Consider the following 18778-nt stretch of genomic DNA (forward strand, 5'->3'; position numbering starts at 1 on the left):
ATTGCTCCATCAACAAAGTTGGCAGGGTGTGTAGCAACTCATAATGTAATAATCAGCTCATAATGTAATAAAAAACAAGTGCATAATGTAATAATTAAAATGTAATAAAAGCTCATAATGTAAGAATCAGCTCATAATGTAATAAAAAAGACATTATTACATTATGAAGTTGTATTACATTATGAGCCTCCTATGTGGAGGTTCTTAATGTAACACATTATTACATTATTACATTATTGAAAAATCCATTATTACGTTATGCGCTCGTTTTTTTATTACATTATGAGCTGATTATTACATTATGAGTTTTTATTACATTTTAATTATTACATTATGAGCCCTTATTACATTATGAGACGTTATTACATTATGAGTTGCTACAAACCCTTTACTCAGTATTTAAGTCTATCTCACTAAATGTCTTTAGAAGTAATCATAGTGGGTAGTGTGACTCTATAACGTATCACATTTTCACCCTTTATATATTGTTATATGATGGTGTCATGCAGCTAGCTACTCTAGAAACTCACAGTGTGTCACTTGTAGATTACAAACTCACAATGTGTCGCTTGTAGATTAGCACTTTTCAAAATGTGACAATTTTTTTTTTCTTTTTTACATTTTACCTATAATGGCATGCCCAAAACAGGGACGCCAGGCTGAAAGTGGTTAACTTAAAAAGGTACAAATGCCCCAGACAGGCCCAGGATTTAATTAGGTACGAGTATGGAACTTTACTTCGAAGAACCCTTTCCCATTTCTCTCACAATAAGCAATTTCTGATTCAGGGTACACAGAGAGTCACTCACTAACCAATGTAGATAAAATGCTGAAAAAGCATTTTTCATTTCATACAAATATAATCCAGTCATAATAATTCGATATTGGTCCCTAAATGTTGCCTAAACATGAGTCAGCCGTCAAGCAAACCTAACCATGTCCCCTGATAAAAATAATAACAATAATAACCTTCTTGACACAACATTATATCCATAAGATATCCCCTAATTCCAAACCAGTGCATTTAGTCCCGTCTATGGGCTGGAAGCACCATTTGTTCCCAACTAGTCCCACCCAACTAAATCGAAATTAATGTATCTGACCTACTATGTTTTGCTAGCTAGTGAGTAGTGACAGTCCCAATGCAGAGATAGTGACAGTCTGTCCCTGTGGAGAGCTGTGTAAGACAAGACCCCTTTCACGCATGCCCTTTGACCCTCAACAGGCCACATGGGTCAGACATGTTGCTGTGGTGGGCAGAAAATTGCCACCTGTTGACCAACAAAGCCCTGGTGTGTGTGTGTGTGTGTGTGTGTGTGTGTGTGTGTGTGTGTGTGTGTGTGTGTGCGTGCGTGCGTGCGTGCGTGCGTGCGTGCGTGCGTGCGTGCGTGCGTGCGTGCGTGCGTGCGTGCGTGTGTGTGTACGCTTTGTGGGAGTCAGAATAGACACTAAACAGCAGACAAATGGGGTCAGCTCAGCTGTCAGGGAGGACACATTGGGCCTACACTGACCGGTAGAGATGCGCGGATAGCGGTTTTAGCCGCGGTGGACCGCGGTGATCCGCGGTGCAGTCGGATTTGGATCAATCAAATATAATTATTAATTAATTTCGGATATCCGCGGATGAAATAATGCAGGAAATACATTATGGCCTAATATATCTATCAATAAAAAGCGAAATCTAGGTATGCTTGAGTCTGTGTTAGTGTGTGTTATTTTGTATAATTTGTAAAGTAACCATCATTTTTCATGAGGCAATGTGCAGTCCACGATAAAACTAAACAGCTGCGTCCACTTAAACGGCATCACGGCATGCATCGTCGCACTCATTAGTCATTACCTCTGGTCGCTGCGCTAAAAAGTGAATCTGTCATAGCTCCATAGTCCATATTGTAAAGTACTGTACAGTAGGTAAGTTAAACTTCCCACTAAGTTGTGTTTGTTCCTCTCTTTCGCTCTCTCCCTCGCTCTCTCGTGTGTCTGACTCTGTCTGCCTGCCTGCATGTCTGTCTGCATCGACGCGCAGCACCGACTCCCAAAAAAAAAAAAAAAAGAAAGAAAAAAAGACGAACGGAGACATTCCGTAGGCTAGATCAATGCATTTCTGTGATCGCACAACTAAACTAACAGGGAATAGCCTACCAGAAAATAATATTAGCCTAATAATAAGTGTAATAATAATAATAATACTTTTGAAGTTGCGGATGAGGATGGTGCGGATTTATAAATTGGATGATATAATTAATGCGGTTGGATAATGGGCGGATAATGAATTTGCGCGGATGGATTCGGATGACTTCAGAAGCCTATCCGCGCATCACTACTGACCGGCAAAGAATTGGGTTTTCTACAACACATTTTTGAGCATCAAATTGCATGACATTTACCCCATGGGATCCGACATAAAGTAACAATTACACAGCACAGCCATTATATTTGCAAGTGTATACAGTACAGTATCTATTCTATTCTTTCTGGATAGCAGATTTATATAACTAGCTGTGGCTGAAACCCTTTTCCACAAGCCATCGCTGAGGTGCTGTGGTAAACATCATTTGACTGTTCATTTGCATTGTACCGTTTAATCCATCAGAATATGCTTAAATAGCCTTTTGCCACACTGACTGGTAGATGACACAATGGTAACATGTCATACTCTAGCAGCAATGCACATCCATTAGTGGTCGTGTTACTGTTTTGAGCTTGTAGATATCCGACGTTTGACACTTTTGTGTGACGCTGTAGTTAGTATGATGATCAAGTGGGGAATTCATTTACGAAAAACACAAAAAGTTAAAACATGGCGATATTAGAGGTTTCGTTCTGACAGCAACAATATATAGCAACAGCTGATGTGACAGAGGTGTTCACGGCTTGAAAGGTATAATGACGTATAGGTGCTCCTGGCCTGGATTTGCTCACCTGAGCCCACTCCCACCACATAGATTGTCTCGCCACAGCCTTCATCCATCCGCTCCCTTAGTTGCCGTAGTAACGAGTCATACTGTTCTCCTGTTGGGCTGACCAGAACCAGCTAAAAGATGAGGAGGACAAGAGAGAGAGAGAGAGAGAGAGAGAGAGAGAGAGAGAGAGAGAGAGAGAGAGAGAGAGAGAGAGAATACTCAAGGGGATGAATGTTACATTTACATTCAAGAATATTAGTGTAGGCTCCGGGGTAGCACGTTGGTCACTCTCCAACGTGCCTGTCACTTTGGCTGACTGGTTAACGTACGCGCCCTGTAAAGTAGCAGCCCGGGTTCGCCTCCCGGTTGTTGCCGTGGTCACGCTACATTTAGCATTATGAATTTTAGATGACGTGTTCTGTGACTCTGTTGACAGTTGACACATGTTGATGTTTTCTTTTTTTTTTTCTTTTTACATGATGCTTTTATTATTTCTGTGCTAGGTCTGTCACAAGTGTTACATAATCGGTTTATCGTTGAATTACAATTATTTGACATAATCGCCATTATTTTTGTCATAATCGTTTCCATGTTCAGAAATGTTCATATATTTTCAAAGAAATAGTGAAAATAGCAGATCTACGAATAGATGGGCTATTTCCACTATCAATGTTCTTTTATACACACATATATAAGTATAATGTTGTCAAATGTGTTTGTATATTATTTAGGTTATGTGTCATATCTGCCATCTGCAACTTCATGTAAAATGTCATAATCGTGACAGCCCTAATTTAGTCCGATTCTGTTCTCAAGGTGGCTTTGTTTGTGAGCTGCCAGCTGGCCAGTGGTCACCGTTGCAGGCAGCGACATACGTGTCATGGCTTTGATGTTTGATGCATGCAGACATCACAAAAATGCAACGTGTCCAATCCTTGCAGAAACAACACTACATTCGTTTGCACATCACAAATCCGCATAAGTGCACCCTCAGGGAAACAACCAGGCAGTGCTGGAAAAAGTACTCAAATGTTTTATTTAGAGTAAAAGTATCAATACTGCAGTGTAGAAATACCCCTCAAAACAACTCAAGTAAATCTACTTAGTTACTTTACACCTCTGGAAACAACTCTAGTCTAAACTTTGTTGCAGCGAGCCCCCCTGGCCTACCTTGCTGCTGAAGTCTAGATGATCCGCGGACTCGCCGTTGGTGCCCTCGCCGTCCTCGAAGCCCTCTCCGCCGGACGGCTCGTTCATCCCACACCCGTGGTCCGGTGCGAACATGCAAGCTGGCACTATGGACTCCGTTGTTGCACCAGGGACTAGCCCCAGGTCTGTGTCCGTTAACGACGCCATTTCCCCCCAAACCTTAAGGAAAAACAAGTTACGAAAATGCAAGAAAATAAACAAAACAAAAACACCTTGCTTGGCTTTATCGGCTAGTTATTACCACTTGAGGCAGCTAGCCTGGTTGGTGTTGGTGAACAACACCGAGCTTACAAACTAACCCAGAGTGGAACATTAACGTACCAACTATATTTTCTACTTCTATTATGTCTGAGCTTTCATTTCGGCTTAATTTGTTAACGAAAGTCCATAAGTAAACTTTGCATACCAGAAGTAAACTGGCGAGCTAACGTTGTAGCCGCTGTTAGCTTCGATTTGTGTACGTTGAAAGTACGGCACGCCCACTGGGAAATACAAACAGGGGATTGGCTCATGATTGGCTACAGTACTTTAAACCCCGCCCTGTCATGTAGATCCGTGACCTTGTAGGCAAAGTAGGTGGCTTACTTTTCTTAGACTAAATGAATTACAACCACTACCACATAATTACTTTAATAAGTGGTATAATGTCAGTATTTCTGTTCTGATTTACTATCACCATACATTTCATTACTTCATTATCAGATTTACACTGGCCTGGTTTGAAAGAGTGGATAGGTGGGCACAAAGGAGTACAGGATAGGTGGGCATGAAGGAAGAGTTGGGCGCCTCTGTGTTAAATTGGATTTTTTTCCCCCTCCAAATTGTTAAAAAATAAATTATTTGGAAAATGTTCTTAAAGGAGCTATAGTCAACTTTTTCTTGAAAAACGGATGCTAAATAAAAAATAAAAAATATGCTACAAATATGTGTTTCTGTTCAAAAATGTCCACAAAAAGCGTAAAATAATGATAAAATAATCATTTTCGCAATTGTCAGGCTGACACTTTGTTTACATCCTATCATCCATATAAAAGAATAGACTAGGATGTAAACAAAGTGTCAGCCTGACAATTGCCAAAATGATTATTTTATAATTATTTTACGCTTTTTATGGACATTTTTGAACAGAAACACATTTTTTAGTAAACTATTTTCGAAACATTATTTTTATTTTAGCATCTGTTTTTCAAGAAAAAGTTGACTATAGTTCCTTTAAGTAAAGTGAATATGCTTCAACATTCTACCATTGCTACAAATTGCTACGAAACCTGTATATCCAGTCATTTGGAGGCATAAACAAGAAGTTGAAGTATAAAATGGTCTGATAATTATGTGCTATGCATGTTCACTTCACATCATGTATAGCCTACTTTACATTACATAAGACCATTTTTCAAATATTCAACATTTTGGGAAAAATAGCCATTTTATATCAAGGTGCCCACAGCCCAGATGTCCCTAGTGCCCACCTATCCTGTAGGCCTATCTATCCCATGCAATTATTCTGTGCAAGATTCTTAAGAATTGCAGTTTAAGGCTTAGTTATGAAGAATAGCCTACAAGTAAGAGGAAAACATATGCATATGTGTATACAAGTTTGAAAGACAGGACAAGATAAAAATGAACCTTTATTGGTCTCCATGGGAAATTCAGGCAGCAACCAAAAGCAGTAAGAATGAAACAGAAAGTACAGGGAGTCCAACCCAAAATCTGATTCTTGCACTATAGATATGATTCTGCACCAGGTCTCCAAATGAATGATGAAATGTCCAGTGATTCTATGAATAAATATATACTGTGAATATATATACTGTGAATATATTAATCGCCAATGAATATGAATGAACCCAACATTATTAAACAATATATTTATTGAGTTTTCTTTTTTTGTTTAACAGAGAACATCAAACATATTTTTTACAAACATAAAACAAAAACAATCCCGTAACAAAACCACAACACAATATAAAGAAAAACAACACAATTACAAAAAAAAAAACCAATAATAACAATTTACATATTTTCTTTTGACATACAGAGCACACATACCAACAACACCCAGATTCCCATGCCACAAGGCCGTATAATTGGCTGCAGAGGGAAAACGTCTACCCCACTCCCGGTTCCTCCATCAAATGCGAAAGATCGTTGCCCTTGACATAATGAATAAAATTCCCCCATATTTTCTCAAATAACTCTTGTTTGTTTTTGAGAGTGTATGTGATTCTTTCCAAGGGAAGGCACAAAGATGAATGAACCCAACATAACTAAAAACATAATCCACCAAGGAATACTATGTGTAACAACAGTGGATAGGCCTATATACTGTATGAACAATTTATATCTTTGGGTTAAGAATTTCCTTTTGCATCCAGCTCCATGTCAACTGTGTCTGATTGGAGTATTGAACTCTTTGTGTGGACATCACATCAGACAGGAAGACGTGCATAATAAACATGTTTTAACAAGGGTGGCAATGGAACATTTTAGCATTTCTTAAATATATATATACTTACACCGCTTGGACTTCTCAGGACTTAAGATATGTATTTATGAGAATAGGACATTTGAAATAGTTTATGTTATAATGTGTATGGGGTCATGTTGTATAGTATATTGCATGTATTTTTATAATGAAACTTTATATTGGTAGTTTGATCCAACTTATATACATAGTGAATGAGAAGAGTGGGAATAATGTGTTTTTTTGTTGCTTTATTCATTCATTCATTCATTCATTTGATTGACAGACTGATCAGCTGGTTGCCTGCCTTTCTCAACTTTCTTGTTGAAATTTGAGGAATACTGTAATTTCATTTCCCAGACTCATTTGTTTCCAGTTCACTGGCACCCCTGCAGCCTGCACTCATTTTCTGCCCTGTAGCATGAAATCAATGGCAAACTTAAATAATGAGACATTCATGCTGGCATATTCCTAAATCTGATTGGCCATGGCTTTACAACACTGTCATTATTGTCTCCACCAGCGAAAGGCATGGGAGAGACTGTTTTTGCCCCTATTATTCCTTGAGATTTAATCCCAAAATCACATTGCCGTTAAAAGGCCAAAGAAGACATGGCACCCTTTTCACATTTAGCGCCACCAGGACCTACCTGACCTGGTGGAGACCTGTGCATGGAAGAGCACTGCTTCTAGTTGGATATACTTTCTGCTCAATATTGGCTCACATGGTGTAAAACACAGAGTCCTATAAGACCTCCTAGGCCCTCTCATTGGCCTACTCAATGCTGTAATTATTCTGATTGGCTAGGATTTTTACAACCCATCCCATATTGGTTGCTCACTGCTCTCCTCTGCTGTCAGTCAATATAAACCATTCACCTGGCTACATAGTTACCACTGAGGGGTCTCCCACTGAAGACAGCAAAGATGGTAAGTGGAATGATAAGGGAACTGTGTGCCATAGGATCAAACAACTCGCTTACTGTGACAGGCTCAATGATAGGACAGATGACAGCCATTAAAGTAGATCAAAGTACTTTATAGCAACACAAAGCTTGCCTAATTGACTGTACCATAGTTAGCCACGTTTATAAGAATATAAACAATTTAGCATGATGGCCTCTGTCTCTCTGAATGTGTGTTTGGGGATGGCTGATTTGTCAATGCTTAACAGGTGTGTAGTCACACCCAAGCTATCAGTCTAATTCATTTGACTCAACCTCAGGTTTAGGGGTAAAGGGTCCAGTCAAACAACAAGGCCTGCTTGCATTCCACTTTGTGTGAAATGCATCTGTGTTTGCTAATGTTTTAGATAATTTGCAGAAATTGTTTCAGAGTTGTCTGTTAGACAGACTGAAGAACGTTGCTTTGCTTTCATGTTTGGGTATGACAATTAGAGTATAGGTTTTCTATAAACTAATATTCAGCAACACAAATATCTATTACTTACTTATACACATGTTCAATGTGTGTCTTGTTAAGAGGAACCTGGACTCAGACAGATTGGATGATAATTGTATTGAAGGTGATGATTTGAAGCTAGTGATACATGTTTGAGTGTACAAAGGTAACCAAGTGGTCCTATGGGTCCATTTGGTTACAATCCCTTATGGGACCATTTAGTTACATTTGCACACTTTCAGTGTTGAATTGAAACAGGACTGTATAGTATGCTGAACACACAATGTTGTAACAACCAAGATCCCTTCAACCATTGATCTCCCTGGCTGTCATTTCAGCACTGATTGTGACATTATTGTTACACTAAAGGGCTGCCCACACCCAGCACTATATTGTTCACCACTGTCATCATAGACTCTGCCAGCCACCTGCGTTAGAATGCTTTTGAAAACAATATCATGGTCTTCTGTGTGGACAGCCCATTATTGTGAGAACTAATTATTTTGACCACTATCCTTATTATAAATTGTAATCTGGATATGCTTCTCTCATACACACACACACACACACACACACACACACACACACACACACACACACACACACACACACACACACACACACACACACACACACACTTTCCCTCATTCTCTGTAATGAGTCTCAAAATACAAATGAATGGAACATTGTCCTCCAGTGCAAGGCTCTATATGGTCAATGATAAACCAGTATTGATGCGAGATATGAGCAGGCTGGTGTGTAGTTCTGGGTGTGGTACCTTTAGAGATGGAAGTCTGGCTGGCACTGCAGCTGTCAGGTGATGCCATCACCTATCCTGACGGGGAGGGCAATTTACAGCTAATCAACAGTTCTAGTAGTCAATGTGGTTGTAATTTGTTTAAAATTTACATTTACAACGGACACACACAAAAATCAAACTGTCATTTTACAATAACTTTCTTTTCTTTTTTTTCTCTCTCCTTGCCCTGTAAACTGTTCTTACTGCTGAACTGTCTTTGGCGCCTGAATTTCCCCTGCAGGCTCATTAAAGATCTTATCTTAATGTCATAAAATAGCAACTATAATGATGACGAATATTACTGCATAATGATAATGTAGTTTCAGTAGGTATATTTACAGTAGATAACGATGATTTCAAATCTTAGCATTATAGTTCTATGGGAGAATAGAGTAATATCATTAAAGTCATAAAACTATTGATCCCAAAACTAACATGTGCATTTGTGTGTGCTCACATAGCAACTTCTCCATTTAATAGATTTTCCCATGGCCCACTGCAGGTTGACCAGTTCCTATTCTTGGGGGGAAGTGGCCTAGTAGCCCTGCTGACCCCTGCCGTTCAACAAAAGTTTAGGATTGAAGTGGTTAACCACAAACCATTAACTGTCCCCTTCCTTTTTCCCCTCTACACCAAACCCTTTTGCCAATAATTGCATGCCGATCTTCAAGCTCGCCACGTGCCATGTTGTGACTTGTTGTGAGCTTGTAAATCTGATACTTTTGTCGAACATTTGCGTATTAAGACTTGACCAGAATGGGGAAGCTAGGATTCACGTTATACAGGAACATTCTATCTATATAAAGGCGTGGCATGACACATGATGTATTGTCTTGCAGTCTGTCATGGCAGAATATTCCAGAATGACCCATACTTTTATGCTTTTACTATCTACTCGTGATGACTGCGCGTCGGTGACCAAACATCTCTCCTTCCGCTTTTGTGGTTTTTATAGCCCCCATTACACTGCCCCACCCTGGTTGATCATCTACAAGGCAAGATAATAAGCAACCTATTTAACGTCCCACATCGTTGTCACCATTGTTTCAACACCTAAATCCCTCCCATGACCACCTACACTTCATATAAATCTTGTTTCTTTCTAAATTCCCACCCTGTTATAATTAAACCATAAAATATCATGGGAGGAATGAGTTACACAATTATGGCAAAACTTAGCTATCTTTTCTATTAACAACACAGTTGTATTGCATTTTTGTATGCAAACAACTGTATCCATTAAAGCAGTGGTTCTTAAACATACATACATAACAATATTCCAAAATGTGTCTTTGAAAATATCAGATCTACAAGCTCACAAAGCATCACGGCACAAGTTTGTAGATCAGCTATTCTCGAATAGCCAAGTATAAAATCGAGTTAAGGTGGGTAAACTAATTTGTCTTAATTGACGGATCAGGGGACCCCCAGACCACTTTGAGAATGGCATTAACCAATCCATACCGCTGGTTTTAATACGGTATACAGTACATGCTGGTGCTATCTTAAGCCAGACTAGTCCACCTATTCAGTCTCTTATCACTTATCTGTAAACCATAGGTTTGCACCTGCGTCTTTCACAGAAGTGGCTTTTGTGTATTTTAGAGTCCTATAAAACCCTAGCCCACTCAGACGTTTAGTAGACTTAAGATGCCAAAGTCCAAGATTGGCAAACAAAAGTGTTAATGCCAAGACAAAGTGTCATAAATGGTGCATTATTATTTACTAGAAGCTCGGGCGCCCGACAGGCCCCCTGACCTCTTGGCGTTGATTCAATTCCCTGAAAAATGTATTGGTTGATTTGGCTATGGTTTGATTGTCCATCCATGTTTTTATAATGATTATGGTACAGTTATGTTTTCTTTTTAATTGACAGAAAGTCACCAACATGACATTCAAGGAGGGGCAGGAATTTAAGATCAGAGTGAAGCCCAAGGATGACTGTGAATCGTAAGTATTCTACATCATATAAAGGCAATTAAAACTCAGATCTCAGTCACTATTTAATCCAAGACAATTTAAACTAAATATGTTTGTGTGCATAAAGCCCTTTCTCTGTTGTCTGAATGCCTTACCACTAGTTTTGCCATCAACATCGGTCATGATGAGGACAACATCGCGCTGCACTTCAACCCCCGTTTTGATTTGGGCGGCGATTCCAACGTCATCATCTGCAACTCTGCATCTGGTGGATGCTGGATGGACGAGCAGCGTGATGAAAACTTCCCTTTCTCACGTGGGGAGGAGCAAAAGGTATTTCCAATTTTGTGACTGCATTTGTGAAATATCTTTTGGATTAACAATCTAGGGGTAAAGTGATAACATATTGTGAAAGGGTGATAAGATGTCATTTAACTTTAGCTTGACAGTAAATGTGTGCACTGTAAAATCTAATTAGTTGACTTACTTGCATGTTAAAAGCATGTATGGCAATTGTCTTAAACATTAAATTGGCTTAAAAAAGTAAAGTGGAATAGGAATTGTACATTTACATTTAGGCTATTAAGTATTATCACTGTGACACAGTTGCAATGATTAAATTATAGATATTCTATTTGTCCTTTATTTTTCCTGGAGTCACATACTATAACGGCTGGCTGCACTGGTGGTGAAGTGAATATGCCAAAGTGCAAAGTATACCTACCTTATTATTAATAGTATAAATTACAAAACAAATGTGATAGCTTCTGTACTATTGTTCCCATAATTAGTACAATGATACTACATAAATTAAGCTTAAACGATGAAAGGGCAGACATTAGAAATATTATGCCTGTGCTTTGCTATGGCATTTTTAGGACACTGCCCTCTGCCCCGCTGTCCACATGTTACACTGATGATGCCATCTATCATAACTATATGGAGGATATGAGGGGTTTTATTGGCTCATAAAATGTCATCGGTAGCTGACGGACCCAAATGACAGTCTAGCTCTGCTTGGTGTCAAAGTGGAAGTGCTGAAAATTATGCCCTTGATTGACACTAAACTTTGAACACGATGACTAACAGAAGATTATATTTTATGGCGCCGAAGACCAAATGGTGTCTGTATCTTCTGTAGAACTGACTATCTGTCCCATCAAACAATCACAGCACACACCGAGTATCATGTAAAAGAAAAAATAAACTGAACCATGTATAAACGAGCGCAGCATAAACCGCCTGCATAACCAGGAATTGTGGTGAAGTGAAATTTGTGAAAATGAAAAATGTATAAGGTATAAAATTGTTCTTTAGATGCATCAAAATTGTTCTTATGAAGCACTTTTGTAGTTAAAGTATTGCAATTTAGCCAAAGGAGATGGGCTGTCACCACACTAGTCGACATGCCCACAGTTTGTCAGTTTCATCCATCCATCACAGCTTTGTCCTGTGTGGCTTCAACACTGAACATTGCATAGTGTGCACATTCGCTCCCCAATTGTACATAATAGTAACTTAGGCCTACTATCAATGGCCGCCAAATATTGGACAGGGAGAGGGAGGCCTCACCATTATTATTTATTCTCTCTCTCTGTCCCTTCCCACAGTTCTACATCAACTTCACCTCGGACACATTTTACATCAAACTTCCTGATGACAGCATGATGCACTTCCCCAATCGTCTCGGTGATGTCAAGTACAAGCATTTCACGGTCACCGGCGGCGCCAAGATCGTTGGCATCAAGATCAAGTAGAAGTTCACCTCTTCCTGACTCCCGTACCTCATAGAGAAAAAGACCCAACTGTGAAATATTTGTAAAATGTCTTTAACAGCACTCTGAGGTCAACCTGACTGTTCAGCCATTGTTTTTCTCTCTGAAACTAGTTAATAACAGAATGTATAAAAATCTAGACCAGTGTTTCTCAAACTTTTACATTTCAAGGTCTCCCCTTAACTCTGACAGTATACAAATGGAACCAAATGTATGCTGTTAGAGTTACAGACATGTATGGGTCCATTTAGACCCTCATAAAGGAACCCACAGTCCCTGGAATCCACTTTGAGAACCACTGATCTAGACATCCAATACATGTAGTGACAGGAAATGGCCTCAAGAGGACACCAAATTAAAGCTAACCTCAATGCATTTCACTAACATTCTAGTCTGTGTAAGCCTCTTTGAAACATTCATAAAAAATACTGTGAAAACAACAAGTAGCATTTTGTTTATTGCTATATTGTTCTGCTATATGTTAAGTTTTAATTGCAATGTTCTTTGCAATATATTGGTTGGTTGCGCCACCACTGTCGCTCTTAAACAAAAGCCTACGCACGCACGCACGCACGCACGCACGCAAACAAACACACACACACACACACACACACACAATCTCCTATTCACATTGCAGCTACAGACCAATATCATGACATCATTCAGATATGATATATGGCTGTTTATTGGACTGGAGTGCTTGTGTTAATTCTTTCACTACAATGATTGTCTACTCTTACAAGTTCCCCATGTACTGGCTGGCATGGTCTACTGTATATAAGTTTAAGCCCATACCCAACAGCACCCTGTTAGACTGGTTGCAGAGCAGTTGTTAATGGAGAAAAATAATTGCTCCTTTGTCTGTGAACAGTCATCAAACTATAAAGCATTCAATTAGACTAGATTCATAGCTAGAATGGGACGGGGGCAAACATATTCATCTTAATGGGAATGATTTATGGCTGTGGTGAGATGAAGAACATTCCTGCAGGCACAATTTGCAGATGGACTCAAAGAGAGCCGTGGCCCAGGGCTGAGGAATGTAGCACGATGGGAACACATTCCCCGGAAGAAGATGAAATGCATGAGTGTCGGTGTGTGCTCATTTGTGCAGTGGTGGAAAGTAATTAAGTACATATACTCTAGTACTGTACTTAAGTAAAATTTTGAGGTACTTTTACTTTACTGAGTATTTCAAAATGTCACTATTGATAAAAACAAAACACACATTAACCACTTCAGCCTAGCCTGGTTCCAGCCCATAGATAGACCCACCCACTCTCAGAGCTGAGTCTGAAATCAGACTAACTTCAGCCCTATATACATTTCGGCCATTTGAGAATAGCCGATCTACAATGCATCGTGATGCATTGTGAGCTTAGATTTGCAATTTTTATACATTTGAAAACTTATGGAATGGGACCCTCTGCTATACTTAATGAGTACTTTTACTTTTGATACTTTAAGTACATTTTTATACCAATACTTTTTGTACTTTTACTCAAGTACATTTTGATTACCTGGACCTTTACTTGTCAGAGTATTCATACATTGCGGTATTTATACCTTTACTTAAGAAAGAATTTGATTACTTTTTCCACCACTGCATTTGTGCTCTTTCTGTCTTTGTGGCGCGCTTGTTAGGATACACTGAGAGGTTAAATGAGGTTCGGAAGAATAGGATGGTTACTTTTGACAGTGGATTGTGTTATCCACCTATTGGAGTGGCAGGACCTGTTCCAAAACCAAATAATTTCAGTCCATGTTCAAACACCCAATGGTCAAATCTCCAGGGCTGTCAGGTGGTCACTCAAATTGTAAGCGTTGAATAGAGAAAGTCCATGGAAATTCATACAGACATAGTCAGGGTTGATAGTGATTAGTGATCAATAGTCACACTGTGAACAGTACTGTAATATATTTTGGGACTGACACCTTTAGTTTAACATTTAGATTTTGTTAAACAACAGTCAAACCACAGTGGTTAAGACATTAATAATTCAGCCTATTCATTTACATAATAATAGACAGTACAGTCAGTGCATGTCAAACGTAAGACACCCTATTATCCTACTGTGCATGAATCAGAAACAGAATAAGATGTTCCTTTTAATGATGCATCATAAGCAATGTTATGTAAAACTATAATGAGGACATTTAGACGCATGTTTAGACAGGTTTTCACTGCTAACAAAGTGGCAAACTGATAAACAGTGCACCTTCTTTCTAATACTCCACTCAACCCAACATGTTGGACACAAAGAACCGCCTGAAGGCACACATTCAAGAAAAAAGGTAAACGTGTGTGGATGGGGGATCACGTCATCGGTGAAGTTCAACTTTGCCAAGTATGAATATTTTACCCTGGTGTCCAGGGTAAAAAGTTCAACTTTGCCAAGTATGCATACTGTATTTTACCCTGGTGTCCAGGGCCCCTGTCCATCTCCGGGCCCCTTGAATCCTTCAGCGCCCCCCCCCCCCCCCCCCCCCTCACCCTTATGGCAGTGGTTCTCTAAAGGCTGTGAACCCCCCAAAATAATCATACAGGTATTTACTGATAAGCACTTGGGATTGTAGGAGTTGAGGCATTACATTTAGTTTGACTCAGTTCCACATACATATTGTGAAAATAGCAGATCTATAAGCTCACAATGCCTTGCGTGCTTGTAGATGGTCTATTTTCAAAATGTTTGTTTCTTATTTGACAATTTGGCTAATGTTTGACCATTTTATAGTATAGTTTGTGGATGACTTTTGAAGCAGTAATGGCCTTTTTGACTAGCAGAAATAACTTGTGTACAGGTGGTTTCATGGAGACAGACTGGCAGAAATAACTTGTGTCCATGAATATCCTACTTATCACCCTCAACATTGTTAATATTTCACATAACTGTGTATAAATTCAATGTCCGATCCGAAATGTCCATGGTCTACAGCAGTGTTTTTCAACATTGGTCAGGGGACCACCCAGGGTTCCAAATGGAACTTATGGGTCTGAGGAGCCCAGGCAAATACATTTCACCCTTCTTTACTGTAAAGTATTATTTAAGGTGTGACAAAAGTCTTTCTGATTCTGGGTCTGAGTGTACAAATTGAACCAAATGGACAAATAAGGGTCCATTTGTACACTCTTGGAGTTACATAGTTAAATGAACACTAAGAATTTTAAAGTGTAGATTGGGGTCCCATAGATGAAGAATTGTATCAAATGGGGGTTCTTGGCCACATGCATATTAAAATGGGGGTCCTTGTAATGAAAATGTTTGAAAACCATTGCTCTCCACTACAGGTCTTGCATTGGTGTAGTTACAGCTGACGCTGGGTCAGCTCTGCTTGACGCCATGGACTGACTTTTCTGAGCGAGATAGTCTTTGTAGTTCCGGGTCAGCAAAGTGTAGAGTAATGGATTTATACAACTGTTCCCGTAAGTCAGACACGTGACAAAGAAATTCACGTAATTGTGCGTGGCCGGAGACAGTGCCCTGAGGGACTCCGGAGAGAACAGTTTCGCCATTTGCCACCCCCAGAAAGGCAGAAAACAGGCCCAATAGGCCACGACAATGCTAAAGATCATTGACACCACTCTCTGCTTGAGGCCTTTTCTCCGGGCAGAGCGGCTGCTGCGGCTACCCACCAAGCTGGCCTGGGCCGCCCAGTAGTGCTTGGCCAGACCTGCGTACAGCCCAACAATGACCAGTCCGGGGACCAAAACGCTGGTGACAAACAGGACGGTGATGTAAGCCTTGTAGGCCTCCTGGGTCCACGTCGGGAAGCACATCCTCTTCACCAGGCCGGCGGCGTTGGGCTTGCCCTCCCTCAGCCGGATCATCACCATCATGGGTAGAGTCAGGACCAGCGCCGTCCCCCAGATGACCACCGCCGCCAGCCTGCGCCGGCGGGCGGAGGACCGCCGGGCGCTGAAGGGCTTGGCCACGGCGCGGTAGCGCTCCAGGCTCATGGCGACCAGCACGAAGACGCTGGCGTGCATGGTGAGGATGTCGAGGCTCAGGAGGATGCGGCAGCCCGCCTCGCCGAACAGCCAGTCGTGGGCAAAGTAGGTGCACACCACGAACGGGATGGTGGAGAGGTAGAGCAGGTCGGCCGTGGCCAGGTTGAGGATGTACACGTACATGGAGCCCGCGCGGTGCAGCGCGGCCGAGCGCGTGATGACGAGCGTGTACACGTTGCCCGCCACCCCCAGGGCACACATGGTGAGCAAGGTGGTGCCGAGGACGGATGTCACCCATACGCCATTTCCCCCTCCTCCTCCACCTCCTCCTCCGCCACTCTCCCCAGACCCGCTTGCACCGCTAACGCCACCCCCGGCCCCGGGGCTGAGGAGGACCGGGCCAAGTTGTGGGGTGATGGTGACATTAAGCGTGCAGTTCATGATGCTCACTGGAGCACACAGCACAGTATCCCAGAAATAAGAGGATATACTATGTGTTTTCTTTTTCTTTGTTCTCTCTCTCTTTTTTTTAAATCGAATAAATTATAGGTATGCACTCATATTCTCATAAGGGCTGGATCCCATATGGGATCATACAGGGGTTTCTAGTCCGTATACCTTCCATACTGTACGACAGAGGATAAATAGAGGTTTTAAGATCTGACATGTGCTGTAAAATCAAAATGAGCTATCCACTGAAAGCAATAGAAAGAAAATCTTAAAGCCTTTATGTGCTATGCAATCCTTAAGACCTTTGTCGCACTCTTTAAAATTCTACAGGTAAATGCAAGACACAACGGTGCAGGTAATCTGTGCGAGAGGCATGTGATCTCAGTGAGACACTGACCCATGATAATCCACAGAGAAGCTGTAAGGTGACCACTGACGTGGCTGACAGGTCAGGCATTGCCGTCATCTCTCGCTTCTTGGAGAGCATGTGCTGTCGGGCAAAGGAAACCGTAGTCCTGGATGGAATTAAAATGCTAAAAAAGCTCCAGAGGTGAGATCCCCATTTGTCACAAAGCAGAGATCTGTCTGCCGAGCTTCATTCTCTGGACTGAAAAACTACAGATTATGGCTCAAGGTGAAATCACTGCTGTTAACACCGTCTCCCGTAAGATCTTGACTACAGTAGATGTTGCAGTATTTCCTGGAGCGTCCTCATTCGACTCTGGATCCATGCTGTACCACCCGTATCCAGTCAAAAATCGCAATATTTACAGTTGTTCAAGTGCTCTATCGTAGGTGTTCCCTCGCAGCTCTTCTGTGCCTCAGCAGGTGGGTGCCGATGGCGGATGGACCTGGGTTAATGGGTTCTTCAGCGCCCTCGTGTCTCTGTTTTGATAGACAACATGACACAACTGCTGTTTGTTGGAATCCCTACACTGTACAAGTCTCTCTCTCTCTCTCTCTCTCTCTCTCTCATTCCAACCCTACTCTGTCCTTCCTCTTTCTCACCAGAGTGAAAACCTAGCAGGGGTCTATAGATTTACGACGTAATCACTTCGGCCCCCTGCCTCCATGTGCACTAGGAGGTACACTGTAAAATCCTCCCGTGTTGTCTCAGCAAGTGTGAAAATGGACCTAAATTGTCAGATTTTACACTCTCAAGTTAAACGCAGAGGATTTTACTGTTGTAGCTTTAGGCACCCACCGACTGCTGGCATACGGTAGCCGAAGGTGTGCAGTCAGGGGACACAAATGTGTCTGCAGACTCTGCACACATACAGTGCACAGATAGATTATGGAATAATATAGGCCTGCATGTACAGTAAACCATCCTCACTACCACACCGGCATGCCTGCACACAAGGGTGTGTGAAGGCAGGCAGTAGGCACATTTACAAACATACAGTACAGTACACCAGGGGTCTTCCAACGTTTTTCAGGCCTAGGACCCCCTAGCTGAGAGAGATGAAGCAGGGACCCCCCACTACATATTGTATACAGTGTTGCAGATGACAACTTTTTCATAGATTTCATGCTTGTTTGACAGTATTTACAGACATTTAACCACTTAAACCGTCAATACTTAGTAAACCTGACCTTTGACTCTGTACTCTGTTCTACTCCTTTTTCCCTCTACACCATACATATTTGCCAAAAATAGCTGATCTTCTATTTATGGCTAAATTCTACCACAAAAAGATTTGGCGGCCCCCCTGTAGTAACTCTGAGGACCCCAATAGGGGTCCCAGACCCCCTGTTGAAGACCCCTGCACACACATGTGTTGCAACAACAAGCAGGCAACATAGACACAGCCAGACACACATAGACTCACAAAAATAACTGATATACAAGCTAAAACTGCACTGCAGTCAAACTAAAAGAAAGGGGAAACATATCAGATATGCCCA

At 41.1% G+C, this 18778-nt stretch overlaps 3 protein-coding genes across 4 annotated transcripts in view; 1 reads left to right on the top strand and 2 right to left on the bottom strand.

Annotated features, from left to right (window-relative positions):
- Nucleotides 1–4665, bottom strand: part of LOC308281882 (GTP-binding protein 1-like) — a 29017-nt gene extending 24352 nt beyond the window's left edge. Inside the window, exons 1-3 of one of the 2 annotated variants that reach the window (XM_080722216.1) lie at nt 4519–4665; nt 4074–4271; nt 2923–3034 (exon numbers count right to left, since the gene is read on the bottom strand). In XM_080722216.1, the coding sequence (XP_080578342.1) occupies nt 2923–3034; nt 4074–4259 (298 nt within the window). In that variant the 5' untranslated portion in view covers nt 4260–4271; nt 4519–4665. Of the gene's footprint in view, nt 1–2922; nt 3035–4073; nt 4272–4433 lie in introns of both variants that reach the window. The other variant, XM_080722217.1, reaches the window with a different exon arrangement.
- A 5967-nt stretch (nt 4666–10632) lies between these two features.
- On the top strand, nt 10633–12799 carry lgals2b (lectin, galactoside-binding, soluble, 2b). The gene is made up of 3 exons (XM_080721622.1): nt 10633–10726; nt 10858–11029; nt 12307–12799. Exons 1-3 carry the CDS (start codon nt 10665–10667, stop codon nt 12451–12453), a joined length of 381 nt encoding a protein of 126 aa, XP_080577748.1. The 5' UTR covers nt 10633–10664; the 3' UTR covers nt 12454–12799.
- A 2955-nt stretch (nt 12800–15754) lies between these two features.
- uts2r4 (urotensin-2 receptor 4) lies at nt 15755–16861 on the bottom strand (the record flags this gene model as incomplete). Its single annotated transcript, XM_080722053.1, has 1 exon — nt 15755–16861. The coding sequence occupies one exon, from the start codon at nt 16859–16861 to the stop codon at nt 15755–15757; it is 1107 nt and encodes a 368-aa protein (XP_080578179.1).
- Nucleotides 16862–18778: the final 1917 nt, after the last annotated feature.

Source organism: Nannobrachium achirus, assembly GCF_963921795.1.
Source record: "Nannobrachium achirus genome assembly, chromosome: 3".
NCBI lineage: Eukaryota > Metazoa > Chordata > Actinopteri > Myctophiformes > Myctophidae > Nannobrachium > Nannobrachium achirus.